Source organism: Falco punctatus (genome assembly GCF_963210335.1).
Source record: "Falco punctatus genome assembly, chromosome: 2".
Lineage (NCBI taxonomy): Eukaryota > Metazoa > Chordata > Aves > Falconiformes > Falconidae > Falco > Falco punctatus.
In genome coordinates, this window is record NC_137581.1 from 11,495,006 (window position 1) to 11,512,366 (window position 17,361).

Consider the following 17,361-nt stretch of genomic DNA (forward strand, 5'->3'; position numbering starts at 1 on the left):
GTCAAGGGTTTTGCTGCCACACTGTCCAAAGTAATCTATAGCATATGAAGTCTGGAAAGCAAATTTTCCCCAGGGAGTGACTCCTCCAGTGGTGAAAACACAAAACCTCATTGGAGCCACACATGCATAACGTCATATAGTCACATAACTTTTGGTGGAAGGCAATGCTTGGGAAATAGTGATTCTTATTAGTTTCCAGAGTCAGCTTGTGATGCATTGAAATGGGTGTAATAGGTAGCAACAGCAGCATCCTGGCTGCCTTCCCCCTCTCCAGGTTTCTTTAGGGATCAATACTGAGGTTTTAAAGACAGACTTGAAGCAGATGGCACAGCGTTCATTCACATTTTTAGCAGAAGTTCTACTGTTCATAAACTGCAACAGAAGGGAGGCAAATAGGTGTTAGAGGGGAAGTGAACTAGTCTGCAATAAAAGCAATCGTCACTGACAAAGGAAGAGCAAGGATGAAACCATAAAAATAATCCTGTCACCAGTGCCCTGAGATTACCTGTCCTTGGTGGTATGTATTCATCTGTGTGGGGTGGGCTTGCATGGTCGTTGGGTCATGTCTCCTGTTCTTGCCTCATCAAGTGTCCTAACGTAGCCTAAGGTGTAACAGCAATTTGAAGTCTCCACTTCTGTCACGATTTGACATCGCTGGTATGTCCCAATGCAATGTATCAGGCAGGAAACAACACAGGATTTAGCCAAATCTTAATTGTGTGAAAGCAGATTTAAGTAACATGGAAAGGATTTCCTTATAGCCTTATTAATAGCGAAGGGGAAAGGAAATCTCATAATAGCTCTAGAAGTCTCTTGTAACCAGAGCAGTTGTAAGGGACGGCAAAACCTTGACCTCTGACTATTGTAGGAATACTTTTCCAAGTCTATAGACACTGAAAATACAGACTCCTTTGTCAAGCTCTGAGTAGGTCTTTATAATTAGGAACATTTTGCCTCCAAAGTCGTATCTTACTATTTCTTTTGATCTGAACAGTAAGCATTTAATATTAAATGATGTGTCTCGGTCCCACCATACAGCAGCATAACGTCATCAGCCACCTGAAGTAAATTCCATTTCCCTATGTGCCTATTCAGTAATCTAGCTAGACTTCAGTAACTTCAAGTGCTTTTCTTTTTTTTTAACTATAGGTTCTTATCAAGGTGTTGGATAACAATGATAATGGCCCAGAATTCTCTCAACCAAGTTATGATGTCACCATTTCAGAGGACATCCTCCCTGATACTGAAATTCTGCAAATTGAAGCTATAGACAGAGATGAAAAGCATAAGTTGAGCTACACTATTCACAGCAGCATCGATACAGTCAGCGTGAGAAAATTCAGAATTGATCCCAGCACTGGGGTGCTCTATACTGCTGAGAGATTAGACCACGAAGCTCAAGATAAGCACATCCTTAATGTCATGGTAAGAATGCAATATTCACTTGGCTCAGGAGACAATCACTGCTGCTTCAGGTGCATACGTGCCTTAGTCTTTGCATGAGCAAAGGACTCTTAGCACAAGTAGTCATTAATTTCATCTTGTCTGCCCTGCTGTGTATTTATTTTACATGTTTTATTTGGGCTTTTTGGGAAACTTATTCTGAATTCATTGTGTGGAATGTGAGATGATTTGCTATCTCGAGGGAGAGCAAGCAGGAAATTATTTAATCTCTTGACATCTGGTCCTCTCACTCAAGGTAATTTTCAGAGTTTCTGAAGTGAGGCTGAAAGTGATTTGAGAACTTATTCACAGGGAGATAACTGCTTTCTTGTCATAGAGGATGCTACAGTCTTTCTGAATGCAAGCCTGGTTTATAGTTTACTTTTACAGACATCAGTACATAAACTGTTGATATACAAAATAGCTTTCATCTGTATTTCCAAATGTTTGGGTAAGCAGAAAAAAAATTAACCACCATTTTTTGCTCAGTGTGCCTAAATTACAGAACAAAGTCTGTGTGTTTTCAAGTGATGATTGTGTATTATGGACTGGAGGCTAAAAAACAATAATAATCTGCATTAGTTTAAACATTGTAGTCTGCTATTTTCTTGAATTACTTAAGACTCTGGCAGAAGAGGCCTTTAAAGGGACAATTCATGGTGTGTTAGGCATGGGGAGATCTTTGGACGGGAGACACTTGGAATCGGAGAACTGCTGTGAGATCCAGCAAGCAGGAGCTGAATAGGGTCTCAGCTCACAGAGTACTTTGAAAGTAGGCTAAGAAATTAATATAAACTGGATCACAGAGAGACATGGCTGACACAGGTCCATTTCCTGGTGCCTGATTTTGATATCTACTTGATACAATAGGTTTTTTAGCTCTATTTGAAGAGGAACCAAGCTATTGGGGATCGTGTTGGCAGGATTATCGGTGTAGCAGTGCTGAGATATTTTGCATGGGGTTTAGAGAGGTGTGATAAAACTGTTGGGAGTGCTCAACATTTCTTAAAGTAATTCCTACTCTGTTTACTATTGGTATCATCATCTTCAAAAAGGTATGTACATGTATAATGATGAAAAAGTCCATTGGCAGCTACAACCACTGGACTGACACATGACTGATCATAGTGGGTAAAATTGTTTGAAGCTTTTTGAAAGAAGGAACAATGGGCAAGGTTTATTTGCCTCTGTGCTATAAAACAAGGGAAGGCCAGGCAAAGGCATGACCATTTAGCATGTATTAAAACCAAAGTATTTATTGTAAGCCTAAAACTGAATTTAAGATGTCATGTGGTTGCCCCTTTAAAAAAATCACATCATGATCATTAGTTGCCCTGCGTTTTTTCACAAGTGAAAAAAAAGTCACTAGGCTTTTCTAAGTGTCTTTAATTTTACAGTCTGCTGTCTCACATGTGCATTTATTTTAGAATGTTCTTTGGGACAAATGGATCTTTTTTTATTACTTTGTATTAAATAGAACTGAAAGCATTATTAGCACTCAGATGAGTAATATTTATGAACTTTTACTAGATGGATATGAAGATGTGTATTATGCACTTGTTCTATAGGTCCGCGATCAAGAATTCCCTTACAGAAGAAACCTGGCCAGAGTCATCATAAATGTGGAAGACTCAAATGACCACAGTCCATACTTTACCAGCCCGTTGTATGAAGCCTCAGTGTTTGAATCAGCAGCAGTTGGATCAGCAGTCTTGCAGGTCACAGCTTTGGACAAAGACAAAGGAGAAAACGCAGAGCTTGTCTACACTATTGAAGCAGGTTAGGGCAGAGGCTGAAAATGTAGCATCATTATTCATGCCGTCCACAGAGCAGCGCTGTGATGGTGGCCTGTCCTGACACACAAGTCAGCTTCTTTGGTCTACTTTCCCCTGTAGAGTGGGCAAAGGAGACACCTTCCTGTTGGTTGGTTTTTATTTTTAAGCTACTCCAGCCAAAACCTGTCAGAACAGAATCTTATTCACATTCCCTAGATGGTTACAGAGCCTTTTACCTCTTAAGTCATTGGTTCAAAACCCTTACAGAAGATGGTTCTTGAAAGTGACAGCCAGCGACTTGTTTTCAGGTTGCTGGCTTCAGTCTAGCACACAGTGAATCCTCCAGAAGCAAATGCCGCAACAGCTGGTATGTCCTGGCATCTTTGCCAACACTCGGATCAGAGGAGCATGGAGACTAACACCAAGGCTATGCTAAAAAATTCTGTCAGCAGAGCCATAGCATTTTAATGGCACAAGGTCTCTTGAAACTAAGGGAGAGCATGGTGGTACCAGATTAAAATTGGTTTTGCAGTTGGAACTCTGGATATTTACATTCACCACATAATCTGTGCCAGGGAAAGCATTCCTCTGCTGGAGCAACAGCATGGTCACGAGAAATTTACATTATGTCTGCCACACATGCAAGTGAATGTAACTTTCTCTGGCTCATATGGATCTGAAATTAGGAATTATCTCTGAGATAAACTATTAACATATATACAGGAGGGGTGCCTGGAAAAAAAAGGAAGTAGAAATTTGTAACCTGTGGATTTTTTGATGTTTCATTCCTGCTTTTTTTTTTTTTTTTCTTCTCAGTAGTATGAATCTTTCTGTTGTAATAATATTAAAACTTGAAACCTATATTGCCCTAAAAAGAAGTCTGATATACTGCAGATTGTCCCCATATTAATCAGATCATAAGCCTTTCCCAGCATTAGGCTCTGATCCTACAGAATCATTATTTATCTCCATATTATTATAAAGACTTGTTGTTAGCTAGAATGGCTTAAATCAATTAGCAACAGGCTAAATGACAAGAAATAGGTAATGAAATGAGAATATCTACACCTTCTCGTACTGCTTTAACTTCATATAGTTCAAGCTCATACCTTAAACTAAGCCAATATAACCTGAATCTTAGAGAAGACCCAAGGAACTTTTTTCTGTCACTACTCTGTGTGCTTTGTGGAAGTAGAGTCCCTTAAGCAAACCAGGAGGTGACGTCTTTTGCATCTAAAACTGTTGAACTTAGACCTTTGTGATCCTACAAAGATCTTAGCACTACAAAACAAGTATTTCCTTTATGCACTGCATTTGGTCATACCAGTCCTTTCTCGGTATTCTCCAGTGGCCTTTTATTTAGATCAGGGGAACTATTACATGTGGGCACATACATAAGGCAGGACAATACTGTGCCTTACAGAACTGAGCTGACCAGATCAGGTTCCTGGGACAATGTTTTCCAAGACTGTTCCTAGTTTTCCAGTCACCTATAGGTGCCACCACAATGTGAAAAACAACCTGGCATGCTAGGAGTATGGCTGCTATACACTGGTCATAGAACCATAGATGATGCAGACAGAAAAATATGGTTAGAAAGAATGCTTTAGCTATTAGATGGTCCTTTTTAGTCTGCATGTTTTTCTCTTTTCTAGAAACTCTCTTCCACTACAGCCTGTTTCATCATGAGCTCTCCCTGCAGTATCAGACTTCAGGCTTCCATTTACTGTAAGCCACACACTCCCCCAGTTTCATTATCCACAGATGTTCCAATCCCAGATGCATCAAAATTCAGTCCTCTGCTGCTGTAGTTTCTATGATCCATAAAATCTGCAGCTGAGGATGCTGATTTTAAGTGCAGCTTTCAGATTGTACACAGCCCTTTCATTTAGGGGATTTACTTTCATCACCTTACATGTGAAGAGAGCACAAAGAGAGTAGCTTTTGTGTAATTTTATAAGAAACTCCTAAAGGAGAAGAACCAGCTCCAGCCTTACATGAGGCAGTCAGTGGCTAAAAATTATTTGCATTAGCAAGCACTGACAAAGTAACTGCAGCAGCATTTGTAGTGTCTGCAAATGTGACAGATACTATGATCTTTATGAGAATCTGTAGCTCTGGCAGAATCTCAGCTCCTCAGTGAATAGCACAATTTTTGTTTTAGCTAGTGGAGTAAACTTTTCTGATCTGAAAGGACGGGTATAAATAGAAAGCCAGTACCAGTACTGAACTACATGCAGTAGTATGTAGCTTAAATTAGCCTCCAGGATCCAGAATTTACAACCGATAGTGAATTACATCTTAAAAATAGTTCACATTAACTCACTTCATTCTATGTAGTATCCCAGCTACAATTTTCACATTTACTGCTCTGTACACAGCACCTATAACAATCACCATTAAAAGAAAATCTCTTGTTTTTCAACAGTGACCTGAGACATATTTCTCTCCAGGTTATGGATGGATGCTTGACTGTAGATTGAAAGCAGTTCTAGATTTTAAAGTGTAAATTACAATAGCAGGAACATGTTATAATGATTGGAATCAATGTAATCAGTATGTGCTGTTTGAATTTGGAATCAAACTCAGAAAAAGAGTCTGTGTGCTTATGCATGCCATATATAAATGCAGCATCCTATACTTTAAGCAGGCACTCAACGAGCCAGCAAAATACAGATTACCTAATAGAGGTGAACTCTAATTACAGGTAAGGATATGTATCAAAAGTTTTGAATCTGTCTTGTTAAAGAAGAGGTTGGCAAAAAGACTAAAAAAAAAAAAAAAGGCCCCAAAGAAGGTCTTTGATCCAAACTCACTTTTTTTACCTTTATGCAGTCAGTGATATCCCCATTTTCATGTTATAATAGAAATTTAATGACATTTTCTGCTAGCTCTCATTCGTCTAAATTTGTCCTCCTCAGAGACCACATGATAAACCTTTGTGCCACAAGGTACTTGAATCTCTTTTTCTATGCTATTTATTCTGTTTTATTTTTCGAAATGCCACTTTAACCTTCTTATATTGAGTTCTTTGAGTCTTGAACTACTGTAATCTTCTCTATGGTTGCTTAATATCCCCTTCAATTAAGAGCCTGAGTTGTTATCCATTTGTCATGTAATTAGCTTGTTAGCCTCTGATCTAGTTTCTTTGCCTTAGGTGTACATGTATTTGACTAATTCCCATAATTTAGGTATGCTTTTTCCTGCTTCAGTAGGAGTAATGTACGTGCAGCACTTGCTCAGATGTTGATACTCAAAATCAAGATGTAGTTAACAGCACCTGAATTTCTGAAAGTTTGAACACCTATTCCATCTACTGAGTTTCCTGATTTTCAGAAAGGAAGACTGGAAGGGCTTTTACAGTTCTATTATGTTGGGGTGGATTTTTTCAATAAATCCTTTGAAAAAATTACAGCTAATTGTTCCTGATTTAAATTATCATTAAGTGTGCTGTATTTAGTTTCTAATTTTCTTCCAATATTTGTGTTTTAGGAAATACAGGAAACACATTCAAGATTGAACCAGTTTTAGGGATCGTTACATTACTGAAGGAGCCAGACTTAACCACAATGGGACAGTTTGTTTTGTCAGTCAAAGTGACTGATCAAGGTTCTCCGCCTCTGTCTGCAACAGCAATTGTGCGGATATCTGTGACGATGGCAGACAACTCCCACCCTAAATTCACTCTCAAAGAGTACCAAGCAGAGGTTAATGAAAATGTGGATATCGGTACTTCTGTCATCTCTCTTTCTGCCATCAGTCAGTCCACGTTAGTTTATGAGGTTAAAGATGGAAACGTGGATGGAGTCTTCACTATAAACCCATATTCTGGAGTGATCACCAGTCAGAAGGCCCTTGATTATGAACGTGCTTCCTCCTATCATCTCATTGTACAGGCAACAAATATGGCAGGCATGGCATCAAATGCCACTGTGAACATTCAGATTGTTGATGAAAATGATAACCCACCAGTTTTTCTCTTCTCTCAGTACTCAGGCAGCATAAGCGAAGCGGCTCCTGTAAACAGCATAGTCCGGAGTGCCAATAACAGTCCTCTTGTGATACGTGCCACTGACGCTGACAGCAACCAGAATGCTTTGCTTGTCTACCAGATTGTTGAATCTACTGCAAAAAAGTATTTCACAGTAGATTCCAGCACAGGTGCAATCAGAACAATCGCAAATTTAGATCATGAAACAATAGCCCACTTCCACTTCCATGTGCATGTTAGAGACAGTGGGAATCCCCAGCTCACAGCAGAGAGCCCAGTTGAAGTGACCATTGAGGTAACTGATGTCAATGACAACCCACCGGTCTTCAGCCAGGCCGTATTTGAGACCGTCTTGCTCCTGCCCACATATGTTGGTGTTGAGGTTCTCAAAGTCAAGGCTACAGACCCAGATTCAGAGATCCCTCCTGAACTAACATATAGTCTAATTGAAGGCAATTTGGACCATTTTTTAATTGATTCAAGCACAGGGGTACTCACCATTAAAAACAATAGCCTCTCCAAAGACCATTATATGCTAATAGTAAGAGTATCTGATGGGAAATTTTATAGCACTGCTATGGTGACAATAATGGTAAAAGAAGCCATGGATAGTGGGCTCCATTTCACACAAAATTTTTATTCCACTTCTATCTCAGAAAATAGTACCAATATCACAAAGATTGCTGTGGTGAACGCTGTTGGTAACCGCCTCAATGAGCCTTTGAAATACAGTATATTAAACCCAGGCAACAAATTTAAGATCAAATCCACCTCAGGAGTCATTCAGACAACTGGCATCCCCTTTGACCGAGAGGAGCAAGAGCTGTATGAGTTGGTGGTAGAAGCAAGCCGTGAACTAGATCATCTTCGTGTTGCTCGAGTGGTGGTGAGGGTTTACATTGAGGACATAAATGACAATGCTCCAGTGTTTGTAGGGCTTCCATACTATGCCGCTGTGCAAGTTGATGCTGAGCCTGGCACCCTGATATATCGAGTGACGGCTATTGATAAAGATAAGGGTGAAAATGGTGAGGTGTCATATCTTTTGAAGGAAGATTATGGACATTTTGAAATTGATAGAGGATCTGGTAGCGTCACTTTAAAAGAAGCCTTCAATTCTGATCTGTCGAATATAGAGTATTTGGTTGTCATTCTTGCAAAAGATGGGGGTAACCCATCATTGTCTGCTTCAGTAGAGCTCCCCATTACTATTGTTAACAAAGCGATGCCTGTATTTGACAAGCCCTTCTATACAGCTTCTGTGAACGAAGATGTAGAAATGCACACGCCAATTTTAAGCATAAACGCAACTAGTCCAGAAGGCCAGGGTATCATTTATATCATTGTCGATGGAGATCCCTACAACCAGTTTAATATCGACTTTGATACTGGAGTTCTGAGTGTCGTTAGCCCGCTGGACTATGAAATGAATTCTGTTTTCAAGCTGATGGTACGAGCCAGTGATGCCCTCACTGGCGCTCGAGCTGAGGTCACTGTGGACTTGATCATTAATGATGTTAATGATAATCCTCCAATTTTTGATCAGTCGGCTTATAATGCCACTTTGTCTGAAGCATCTTTGATTGGAACTCCTGTACTGCAGGTTGTTGCGATTGATGCTGACTCTGACAATAACAAGATTGTGCAGTATCAGATAGTCCAGGACACCTTTAACAGCACGGACTATTTCCACATAGACAGCACCAGCGGCCTAATTCTGACAGCCCGGATGCTGGATCATGAGCTCATACAGCAGTGCACCTTGAAAGTCAGAGCAACTGATAATGGGTTCCCACCATTAAGCAGCGAGGTTCTTGTTAGTATTTCAATAACAGATATGAATGACAACCCTCCAGTTTTTAACCAGTTAATATATGAATCGTATGTGAGCGAACTGGCACCGCGGGGTCATTTTGTGACTTGCGTCCAAGCCTCTGATGCTGACAGCTCTGATTTTGACAGGCTGGAGTACAGCATCCTATCAGGAAATGATCGGACCAGCTTTATTATGGACAGCAAGAGTGGTATTATCACCCTTTCCAATCATCGCAAACAGAGAATGGAGCCCATGTACAGCCTGAACGTCTCTGTGTCAGACGGGCTGTTCACCAGCACAGCTCAGGTGCACATACAGATCCTCGGGGCCAACCTCTACAGCCCTGTGTTTTCACAGAGTGTTTATGTGGCAGAGGTTAGAGAAAATGCTGCTCCTGGAACTAAGGTAATCCATGTGAAGGCAACAGATGGGGATTCAGGCGTATATGGCCATATAAGCTACTCGATAATAAATGACTTCGCCAAGGACCGATTTTTGATTGATAGCAATGGGCAGATTCTGACAACTGAGAGGTTAGACCGGGAGAACCCACTGGAAAGTGATATCGGTATATTTTTGAGAGCCCTTGATGGAGGTGGCAGGACTACGTTTTGCACTGTGAGAGTGATAGTAGTGGATGAGAATGACAACGCTCCTCAATTTATGACGGTTGAATACAGAGCAAGTGTCAAAGCAGATGTTGGGAAAGGTTACTTGGTGACCCAAGTGCAAGCAGTAGATCCAGATGATGGAGCCAATTCCAGAATTACCTATTCTTTGTATAGCGAAGCCTCTGTTTCAGTAGCCGATCTCCTTGAAATAGATCCAGACAATGGATGGATGGTCACCAAGGGTAGCTTTAACCAGCTGAAAAACACAGTTCTGTCATTCTTTGTCAAAGCAGTTGATGGTGGCATTCCTGTAAAGCATTCCCTCATTCCTGTCTACATCCATGTTTTACCCCCAGAAACTATTTTGCCTTCCTTTTCTCAACCTCAGTATTCTTTTACTATAGCAGAAGATACCCTCATAGGTGGCACCATTGACATTCTGCATGTTTTGCCTAATCAGGGTGCTTTGTATAGCACAGTTAATGGCGAGCTGACTGAAAATAACAAAGATGGGGTTTTCATCATAGAGCAGGACACAGGGCTCATAAAACTGGATAAGAGACTCGATCACGAGACAAATCCCGCTTTCCACTTCAAAGTTGCGGCCACCATCCAGTTAGACAAAGTAGACATTGTGTTGACTGTGGATGTGGAGGTTAAGGTATTGGATGTAAATGACAACAAGCCCATGTTTGAAACAGCTAGCTATGATGCTATAATAATGGAAGGGATGCCTATAGGAACGAAACTTATGCAAGTTAAAGCAATTGATGCAGACTCAAGTGCAAATGGGCAGGTCACTTATACACTTGCAGTGGAATCAGAACTGGAGAAGATCACAGAAGCATTCACTATTGATAGCAACAGTGGCTGGATCAGCACGCTGAAGGATCTGGACCATGAAAAGGATCCTGCTTTCACCTTTGCAGTGGTGGCCTCGGATCTGGGTGAAGCTTTATCCTTGTCATCAACCACCTTGGTCTCAGTTACTGTGACAGATATAAATGATAACGCACCCATATTTGAGCATGAGGTGTACAGAGGGTCGGTGAAGGAGAGTGACCCTCCAGGGGAGGTTGTGGCTGTTCTTAGCACCTGGGATGAAGACACGTCTGATGTCAACCGGCAGGTTAGCTACCATATTACAGGTAAGAAACAGCTTGCATGATTTTCTCCCAAAACCAAATTTACTGAAGAACTGTGCATGTTTCCAGGTTTAGGTGAATGTTTAGCAGGATTTCAGCTAAATTACCACTGTGAATCAGAAAATTGCATTTTATTTTTTTTTTTTTTTGGACAGAATTTCCAGCAGCTAGCAAAGGTGAGAAAAGAGAAAGGGAGTATGTGTGTCTGCCTGTCTGTCTGTCTGTCTGTCTGCGTTATTCCTTTTCTAATTTCCAAGATTAATGCTTTATGATTTGCTGCAGAGCAATATAGTGTGCCCCATCAACCCATCATAACTGATGTGTCAGCTTGGAAACCGTCATGACTTAATGTTTCAACCAAGGGAAGAAGAACATTTTATTCTCATAGAAGAGAAAATCCTTCTATTTCTAAGCATTTACATTTTTTTTGGAAAAGCACTTTTATTTTTGAGATAGAAAAGTGCATGCAGGACTCATTTTGAAATGCCACTATTTATGGCAGGGGAGAAAAAAAGGAATGAATTTTATGTTGGAAGGAGTGGGGAGATGCCATTTCTTATCAGCACAGATTTCTGGCCAGGGAAATAGTAATCCCCTTAGAAGCACTGGTTAGCTGCCATGCATTGTTATATACAGCATAAGGCAATTTCGATTACATTGCTAACATATTTTTCAGAATGTGGTAACATTGCTCTTTCCTATTGTGCTATATTTATTATCATTCTTTTCTCCTAGATTCAGACTAGCTTTTGTGTGAGTATGTTATGAGTGATAGGGTGTTGCAGTTATTTTTCTGCCTACAGCTTGCATTGTCCAATAGATTTTTGTAGGGAACAACTTTGTCACTCCCCCCAGCCTTCACAATCCAAGAGCTAGTATTAATTATCTAGTAATAACCAGATTATTGGGACAAATTCACATTGTTCTCGCTGGGGCTAGAATTACACAGGACTGCATGTAGGAAGCAGACTATGGGCAAAAATGACTTTGCTAACAGGGTAACAGGTTGTATATTTTGCTCTGGAGGATAAGGCTCCTACCCCTTTGTTAGCTGTCAGATTGGAAATGGCTGTGGGATGGTGTATAAGGAGAGGCGTGATATTCCAGTTAGCCACAGACTGCCTGCGTTACACATCAGAAGTCATTTCATTTTCAAAGCAACCACAATTCATTCTGACCATTTATTTGAAAGTCTGGATTCAGTTTAAAGGTTTGCAAAGACTGTGTGTTTATAGTGTGGTATGTTGTAGAAGTAGGGGCAAAAATAGCCTTGTGGATAAAGCACAGGATTTGGAGGCCTTGGGCGAGGTGCATTAGCTGCTAGTGCCTCAGTTCCCCATACCTAAAAGTAAGCGAGTAGTGCCTCATCCTAGAGGTTTTGTGGTGTTTGAAGGAGTTTAGGGATTCTATTCTAGAGAAAAAGCAAACCCTTCAGGTTTGTAGCAAAGATATGTTCATGCACTGTGTTCATTAGCTGAAGGTACTGGTTTTCTCTGTGTTCTGAAGTCTTTTATATTTAATGATGCTTTTAGTTACATAATAATATTTTCTTCACATCCCTGTGCTGTCAATTTAGCAAAAACTGGACTTTTGAATAGTAACTGTCACATATGACCCAAAAACTATAGAACATTCAGTACCTTGATTTCTATCATAGTTCAAAAAATGTTAGCTATTTTGCTGGTACTTCGGTTTCTGAAAATATTAGATGTGAAAGCTCAAAACTTTCTCTAATTCCTACTGTACAATTATTAAAGTGTATAAGCTCAGAACTTCTACTGTCTTTGATTATATCCTTTGAATTTGGGAAATGCACAAGGACAAATTAGGTTCTTTTGATTAAAATGTCAGAACATATTAGAGTTTAACTCACAAAATAGTCTATTCACACTTTACCTCAAAAGTTGAGCTCAGGAACTGCAGCTGAATATTTCATGGAATCAGATTAGCTAGATGATTATTCAAAAGCTGTGGCTTTCTGTAGGCATTCTGAGCCATAGAAACTCCTGTGCTTACAATAAAGAAACCCTGAGGAATGCTGACAAAAAGAAAGAAGAAAACAAATTATTAGAATGACATGTGGATCCACCAAAACCAGCTTTGTGCAAATGCACCTGGAGAAGAGTAGCACACGGAAGATAGGTGGGAAAAATTATCATTTAGGAGTTGAAAGAAAAAAACATTCTGGGTCAGATGTGATCACTGAAGCGTACTTTGCACTCTTTTGAGAAATACAGATGCTTATTGCAGTCTTCTGGTCAACTTTGTACAAGGGTAGATATGTTCTGGTGAATAAATATATATTCTGTCTTTAAATCCTTCAGTTTAGGATTGCTTTCTGTAATGACTGGCAAGTAGTTGCCATCTTCAAATCTACCTTCATCTGCATTTGATGGTGGGGGACAAAAATTTTACACTTACCCTTTGTCATTTGTAGTTTGATAGCACCTGGAGATGTTCACAAAGCAAAAGCACCGATACACATCTTAATAGAAAATCAGTAGGAAGCACAGGTGACACAAATGCACTTAGGGAGCACAGTAGTTTTGAAAGCTCGTTTGAGGTTACCACCTGTATCAGTTGAGGCAGTTTGACTAAAACCAGGGCTGTGATGGTGTTTAGCTAGGATGTTTAGCCAGCCTAGACCCAGACAGATGTTACTGAGATTTAACAGTGGCAAACAAGGAAAAACCACTAGAAGAGTTGCTAAGACTTTGGTATAAAGGGTTTTGTGTTCCTCAGTGATGTTAATTAAGCTCCGTCAGGCATGGAAAACTAAGGACAGACAATAGTCCTTAAGCTTTGGCTCTGCTGAATATGAGGAAGATGGACATTGTGTTTTGGAAGAATGAACTGTTATTATACGCAGTAGGTTTTTACTGGGTTGATTGCCCTGTACGAGCAAAGTGATGGTTTTTGTTTGTTTTTATTTTGTATTTAAGATCCTTGAGTTCTGGAGAAATGGATGTTTCAGTGTTTGAGGAGGACTTGTGCTGCAAGCTGAAGAACAGTGTCTGCAATTTTATGATAGTAAAGCTAAGAGGATTGGATTTATCATTCCAGCAGCTTAGTAAACGTGCAACATCTTAAACTGGGAGTGGAGGATAAACCTATTGATTTTATGTGATGCAAATGCTTAAATTTCTAATTGGAAATTGAAAGTATTTAAATAAATGCATAAATGTAAATGAGAAACTAAGTAAGTTAGTAAATACTCAGTTCCCCCTCCTGGGTTGGGACATTGCAGTGAAAACTGATACTGCTGGCTTCCAGTTTTCAGTTCTCTTTTAGCCGTTACAATTCCCTCTGTGTGTGTTTTAGTAATGGTGTGTGTCAGGATTTGTTTATTTTGGATCACAGTGTCCCTGCTTTTCATTTGTATCTGGCTGTTTTCTTTCTTTAAAACTTGAGCTTGATTTGGCTTTGTACTATTTGCTGACTAGGGAGGGAGGGAGAGCATTATTTAACCTTCAAGTAACAAAAGATAAAAGATAATGCTGATTCTTTTAGCCTCAAAGCCTCTCTAAAAAGTTACTGGAGTGTTTTTTGTAGCTAGCACTTCACTGTTGTGACGTTCAAAGTAGAACATAAGAAAACTGCCAAAAGATTTTAAAGAACCCATTAATACATGTAGTCAGGAGGCTTCCATTTAGAAAAGCTACATTATTCAGAGTGAAAAACTAATTAATTAGAACGCCCCTAGGAAACTGAATCTGCTTACATATATTAGTGAAAAAGTTAATTAATCACTGCAGAATGAGATCTGTGTCAAGACATATGTGTGAGTACTAGAAAATGGTTCCCTGGGCCACAGTGTGGGTTTTTTGCCTTTCCTTTTTTAAGAGTATTTCCTTGACAGTATTTTAGTGTTTACATCTCATTATTTCTGTTACACTTTATAGTACAACTTCCACCTTTGTCTTCTGTCAACAAAGTATATAGCCAGTCTGGAGAAGCAAAAAACCTGAAAGGTAGCACTAATGAAAAAGGCATGCAGATAAACTGTTACACGTTTGCTGCTTATTGCACAGGTTACTTGGTCATTCAGATTGATCCTTTTCTGGTGGAATAAAGTGGGGTAGGGGGATCCTAAGGACCTTTTTTTTAACATATATATACATTCCTCCCAAATTCCTATGTATGATTTAAAAAACATTCCATCACCAACAAAGCAACAGTGGTTTTAAAATTGCTCCAAGCTAGTGTTACTGCCAGCCATAAAAGCCACCAGCTGATTTTAATTAGATTCTACCTTTCCTCTTTTCCTAGCAATGGGATACCCGTACCTTGAGTGTATTGCTTTATAATTGGTCAGGACAGTTAATAATTTCGTTTTACAAAAGAACTAATATGCAGGAAAGCACTGATCAATATCATGAAACTAAGTAAGAATATTCAAGACCATTTTTATTAATGGTTTACATTAAACTCACTATGACAAGATTACAGCCTTTTATAAAGGAGAGTTAAGCTTTTTATGCTGGTGTTGAACTGAATAGAGAGAAATTAATGTCAATCAGCAAGGGTCTACCCTCCCTGAAGTCATATTAAGACTCAAGTCAATGGACAGATTCTCATTGCCTTGGCTTGTATTCGGATCTGCCCTGTAGTGCACATCGACATACTGTGTAACCTTCTTTAGGAGAAATGGGTGTTTATAACACACAACAGATTAAACAAGGTTTAGCTGTGGCCTCTGATGACTATTCCAGACTGTTGTAGAAATTGGTGAGAAAATTGATCTGCTTGGTTTTGTGATTGAAAAAGGTGATTTTCTATCAGCAGAAAATACCTACGTTTGATATATCAGTTTTCCTCTCTGTATGATTAGAGGGCCTTTTATACTTATAATGCCTGACTAATTTTCTGGAAACCTTGTTCATTACAACATGCTTTTTTGACAGTTACATCTGGTGCAAATGGTGATGCTTAACAAGAAGGATTTGCTCAGTCTGTCTCAATTGACTTAGTTTTCATATTAAATAGAAACCAGTCTATCTTGTCATTGGTAGCTAATGAAGGCGGCATAGATTATAGCCTGTGACCTCTTTTCTGCTCTTTGATGTAAAAGGAAGGTATGAAATGTGCATTATACTTTTTTGCTTGCTTTTAAGCTCAGTTTCAAGTTCAGATCTTCTCTTCCTTGATTTTTTGCTAAGAAAGTCCCAGCGAACTGACAGAATTGTGACACCAGAAGCAACAATAGTGACACCTAATCACTTGACAGTAGAGCCAGCTTAAATAAATTCAGTCTTGGATTATTTTTTTTTCTAAATATTTATTTACTCAGAGCCTGGTCTTTCCATTGAGCTTGGGCAGATCCCATGACACATGTCAGAACCCTTAATAAGTTGTAAGCAAAAGTGCACTAGGCATGCTTGACATTCTTGATCATGTTACAAGAAAGAATAAGCATTCCCTTAATATTTTTGTACCACTTATATATATGAGAAACACAGAAAGTGTTCTCAGATTGCATTTCTGCATGGGAGAGCACAGGAGAAAGCTTATATGGGTGAGGAAAGAGCTACTAGTGGGTTAGCTGGAATTAAAAGTCCAGCCAGTGGAGCAGTGTGATGCTTTTTTCTATGTCCTCACAGTTTCTATAGCACATGAGTTTGCTGTGACTGTAGTGCTCTATCCTGAATTGCTAAATGCACAGATATGTCTTTACAGAGTGAGGTTATGTTAGATGCTGGGCATAGAAGATTTGGTAGTTGGCTTTACTGGCTTAGGCTGGGGTAGAATTAATTTTCTTCATAGCAGCTGATACAGTTCTATGTTTTGGTTTTGTGACCAAAACAGTATTGATACCTCAGGGATGTTTTAGGTATTTCTAAGCAGCGCTTACACAGAGACAAGGCTTTTTTGGCTTCTCACCCCAGCCCACCGGCAAGTAGGCTGGGTCTGCACAAGAAATTTGGAAGGGACACAGTTGGGACAGCTGACCCAACTGACCAAAGGGATGTCCCATACTGTGTGAGTCATGCTCGGCAGTAAAAGGTGGAGGAAAAAGGAGGAAGGGAGGATGTTCGGAGTGATGGCAAGTTACTTCGCAAGTAACTTTTACGGGTGATGAAGCCCTGCTTTCATGGAAATGGCTGAACAGCTGCCACGGATTCCTTATTTTGCTTTGCTTTGCTTACACACACAGCTTTTGCTTTACCCAGTAAACTGACTTCCTCTCAACACATGAGTTTCCACACTTTTACCCTTCCGATTCTCTCTGCCTTCCCACTGAGGGAGAATGAGCAAGTGACTGTGTGGAGCTCAGCTGCCTGCTGGGGCTAAGCCACAAGAGTGGTTTAAAAGATTTTACTTTCTGGTCTGGCAGGGGGGGTAAGATCGGGCTCAGAGAAAGGTGATGGATGGTGGTTTCTTCATGGGGGAGGCAGGGGTCTATACCATTTCAGATGAAGGAGTAAATAACTGTTGGAAACATTAGCAACAACTGTGCCCGCTTGATTATTGTACCCTTCTGCATGTGACATGTCCATCCTTCCTTCCTTCCTTCCTTCCTTCCTTCCTTCCTTCCTGAGGATGACAAGGACCAAAACTTTCCCTCTTCCAACCTGCTTTT

The 17,361-nt window shown here is 39.9% G+C and overlaps 1 protein-coding gene across 11 annotated transcripts in view; it reads left to right on the plus strand.

Moving 5' to 3' along the window:
- FAT3 (FAT atypical cadherin 3) overlaps positions 1-17,361 on the plus strand; it is a 416,215-nt gene that overhangs the window by 329,128 nt on the left and 69,726 nt on the right. For all 11 annotated transcript variants that reach the window (XR_013926224.1, XM_080376579.1, XM_080376583.1 and 8 more), the window contains 3 exons: positions 1,150-1,425; positions 3,012-3,222; positions 6,711-10,784. Coding sequence is in view for 10 of the 11 variants with exons in the window: in XM_080376579.1 (XP_080232705.1) it covers positions 1,150-1,425; positions 3,012-3,222; positions 6,711-10,784 (4,561 nt within the window). In the remaining variant the exon portion in view is untranslated. The remainder of the gene's footprint in view (positions 1-1,149; positions 1,426-3,011; positions 3,223-6,710; positions 10,785-17,361) is intronic.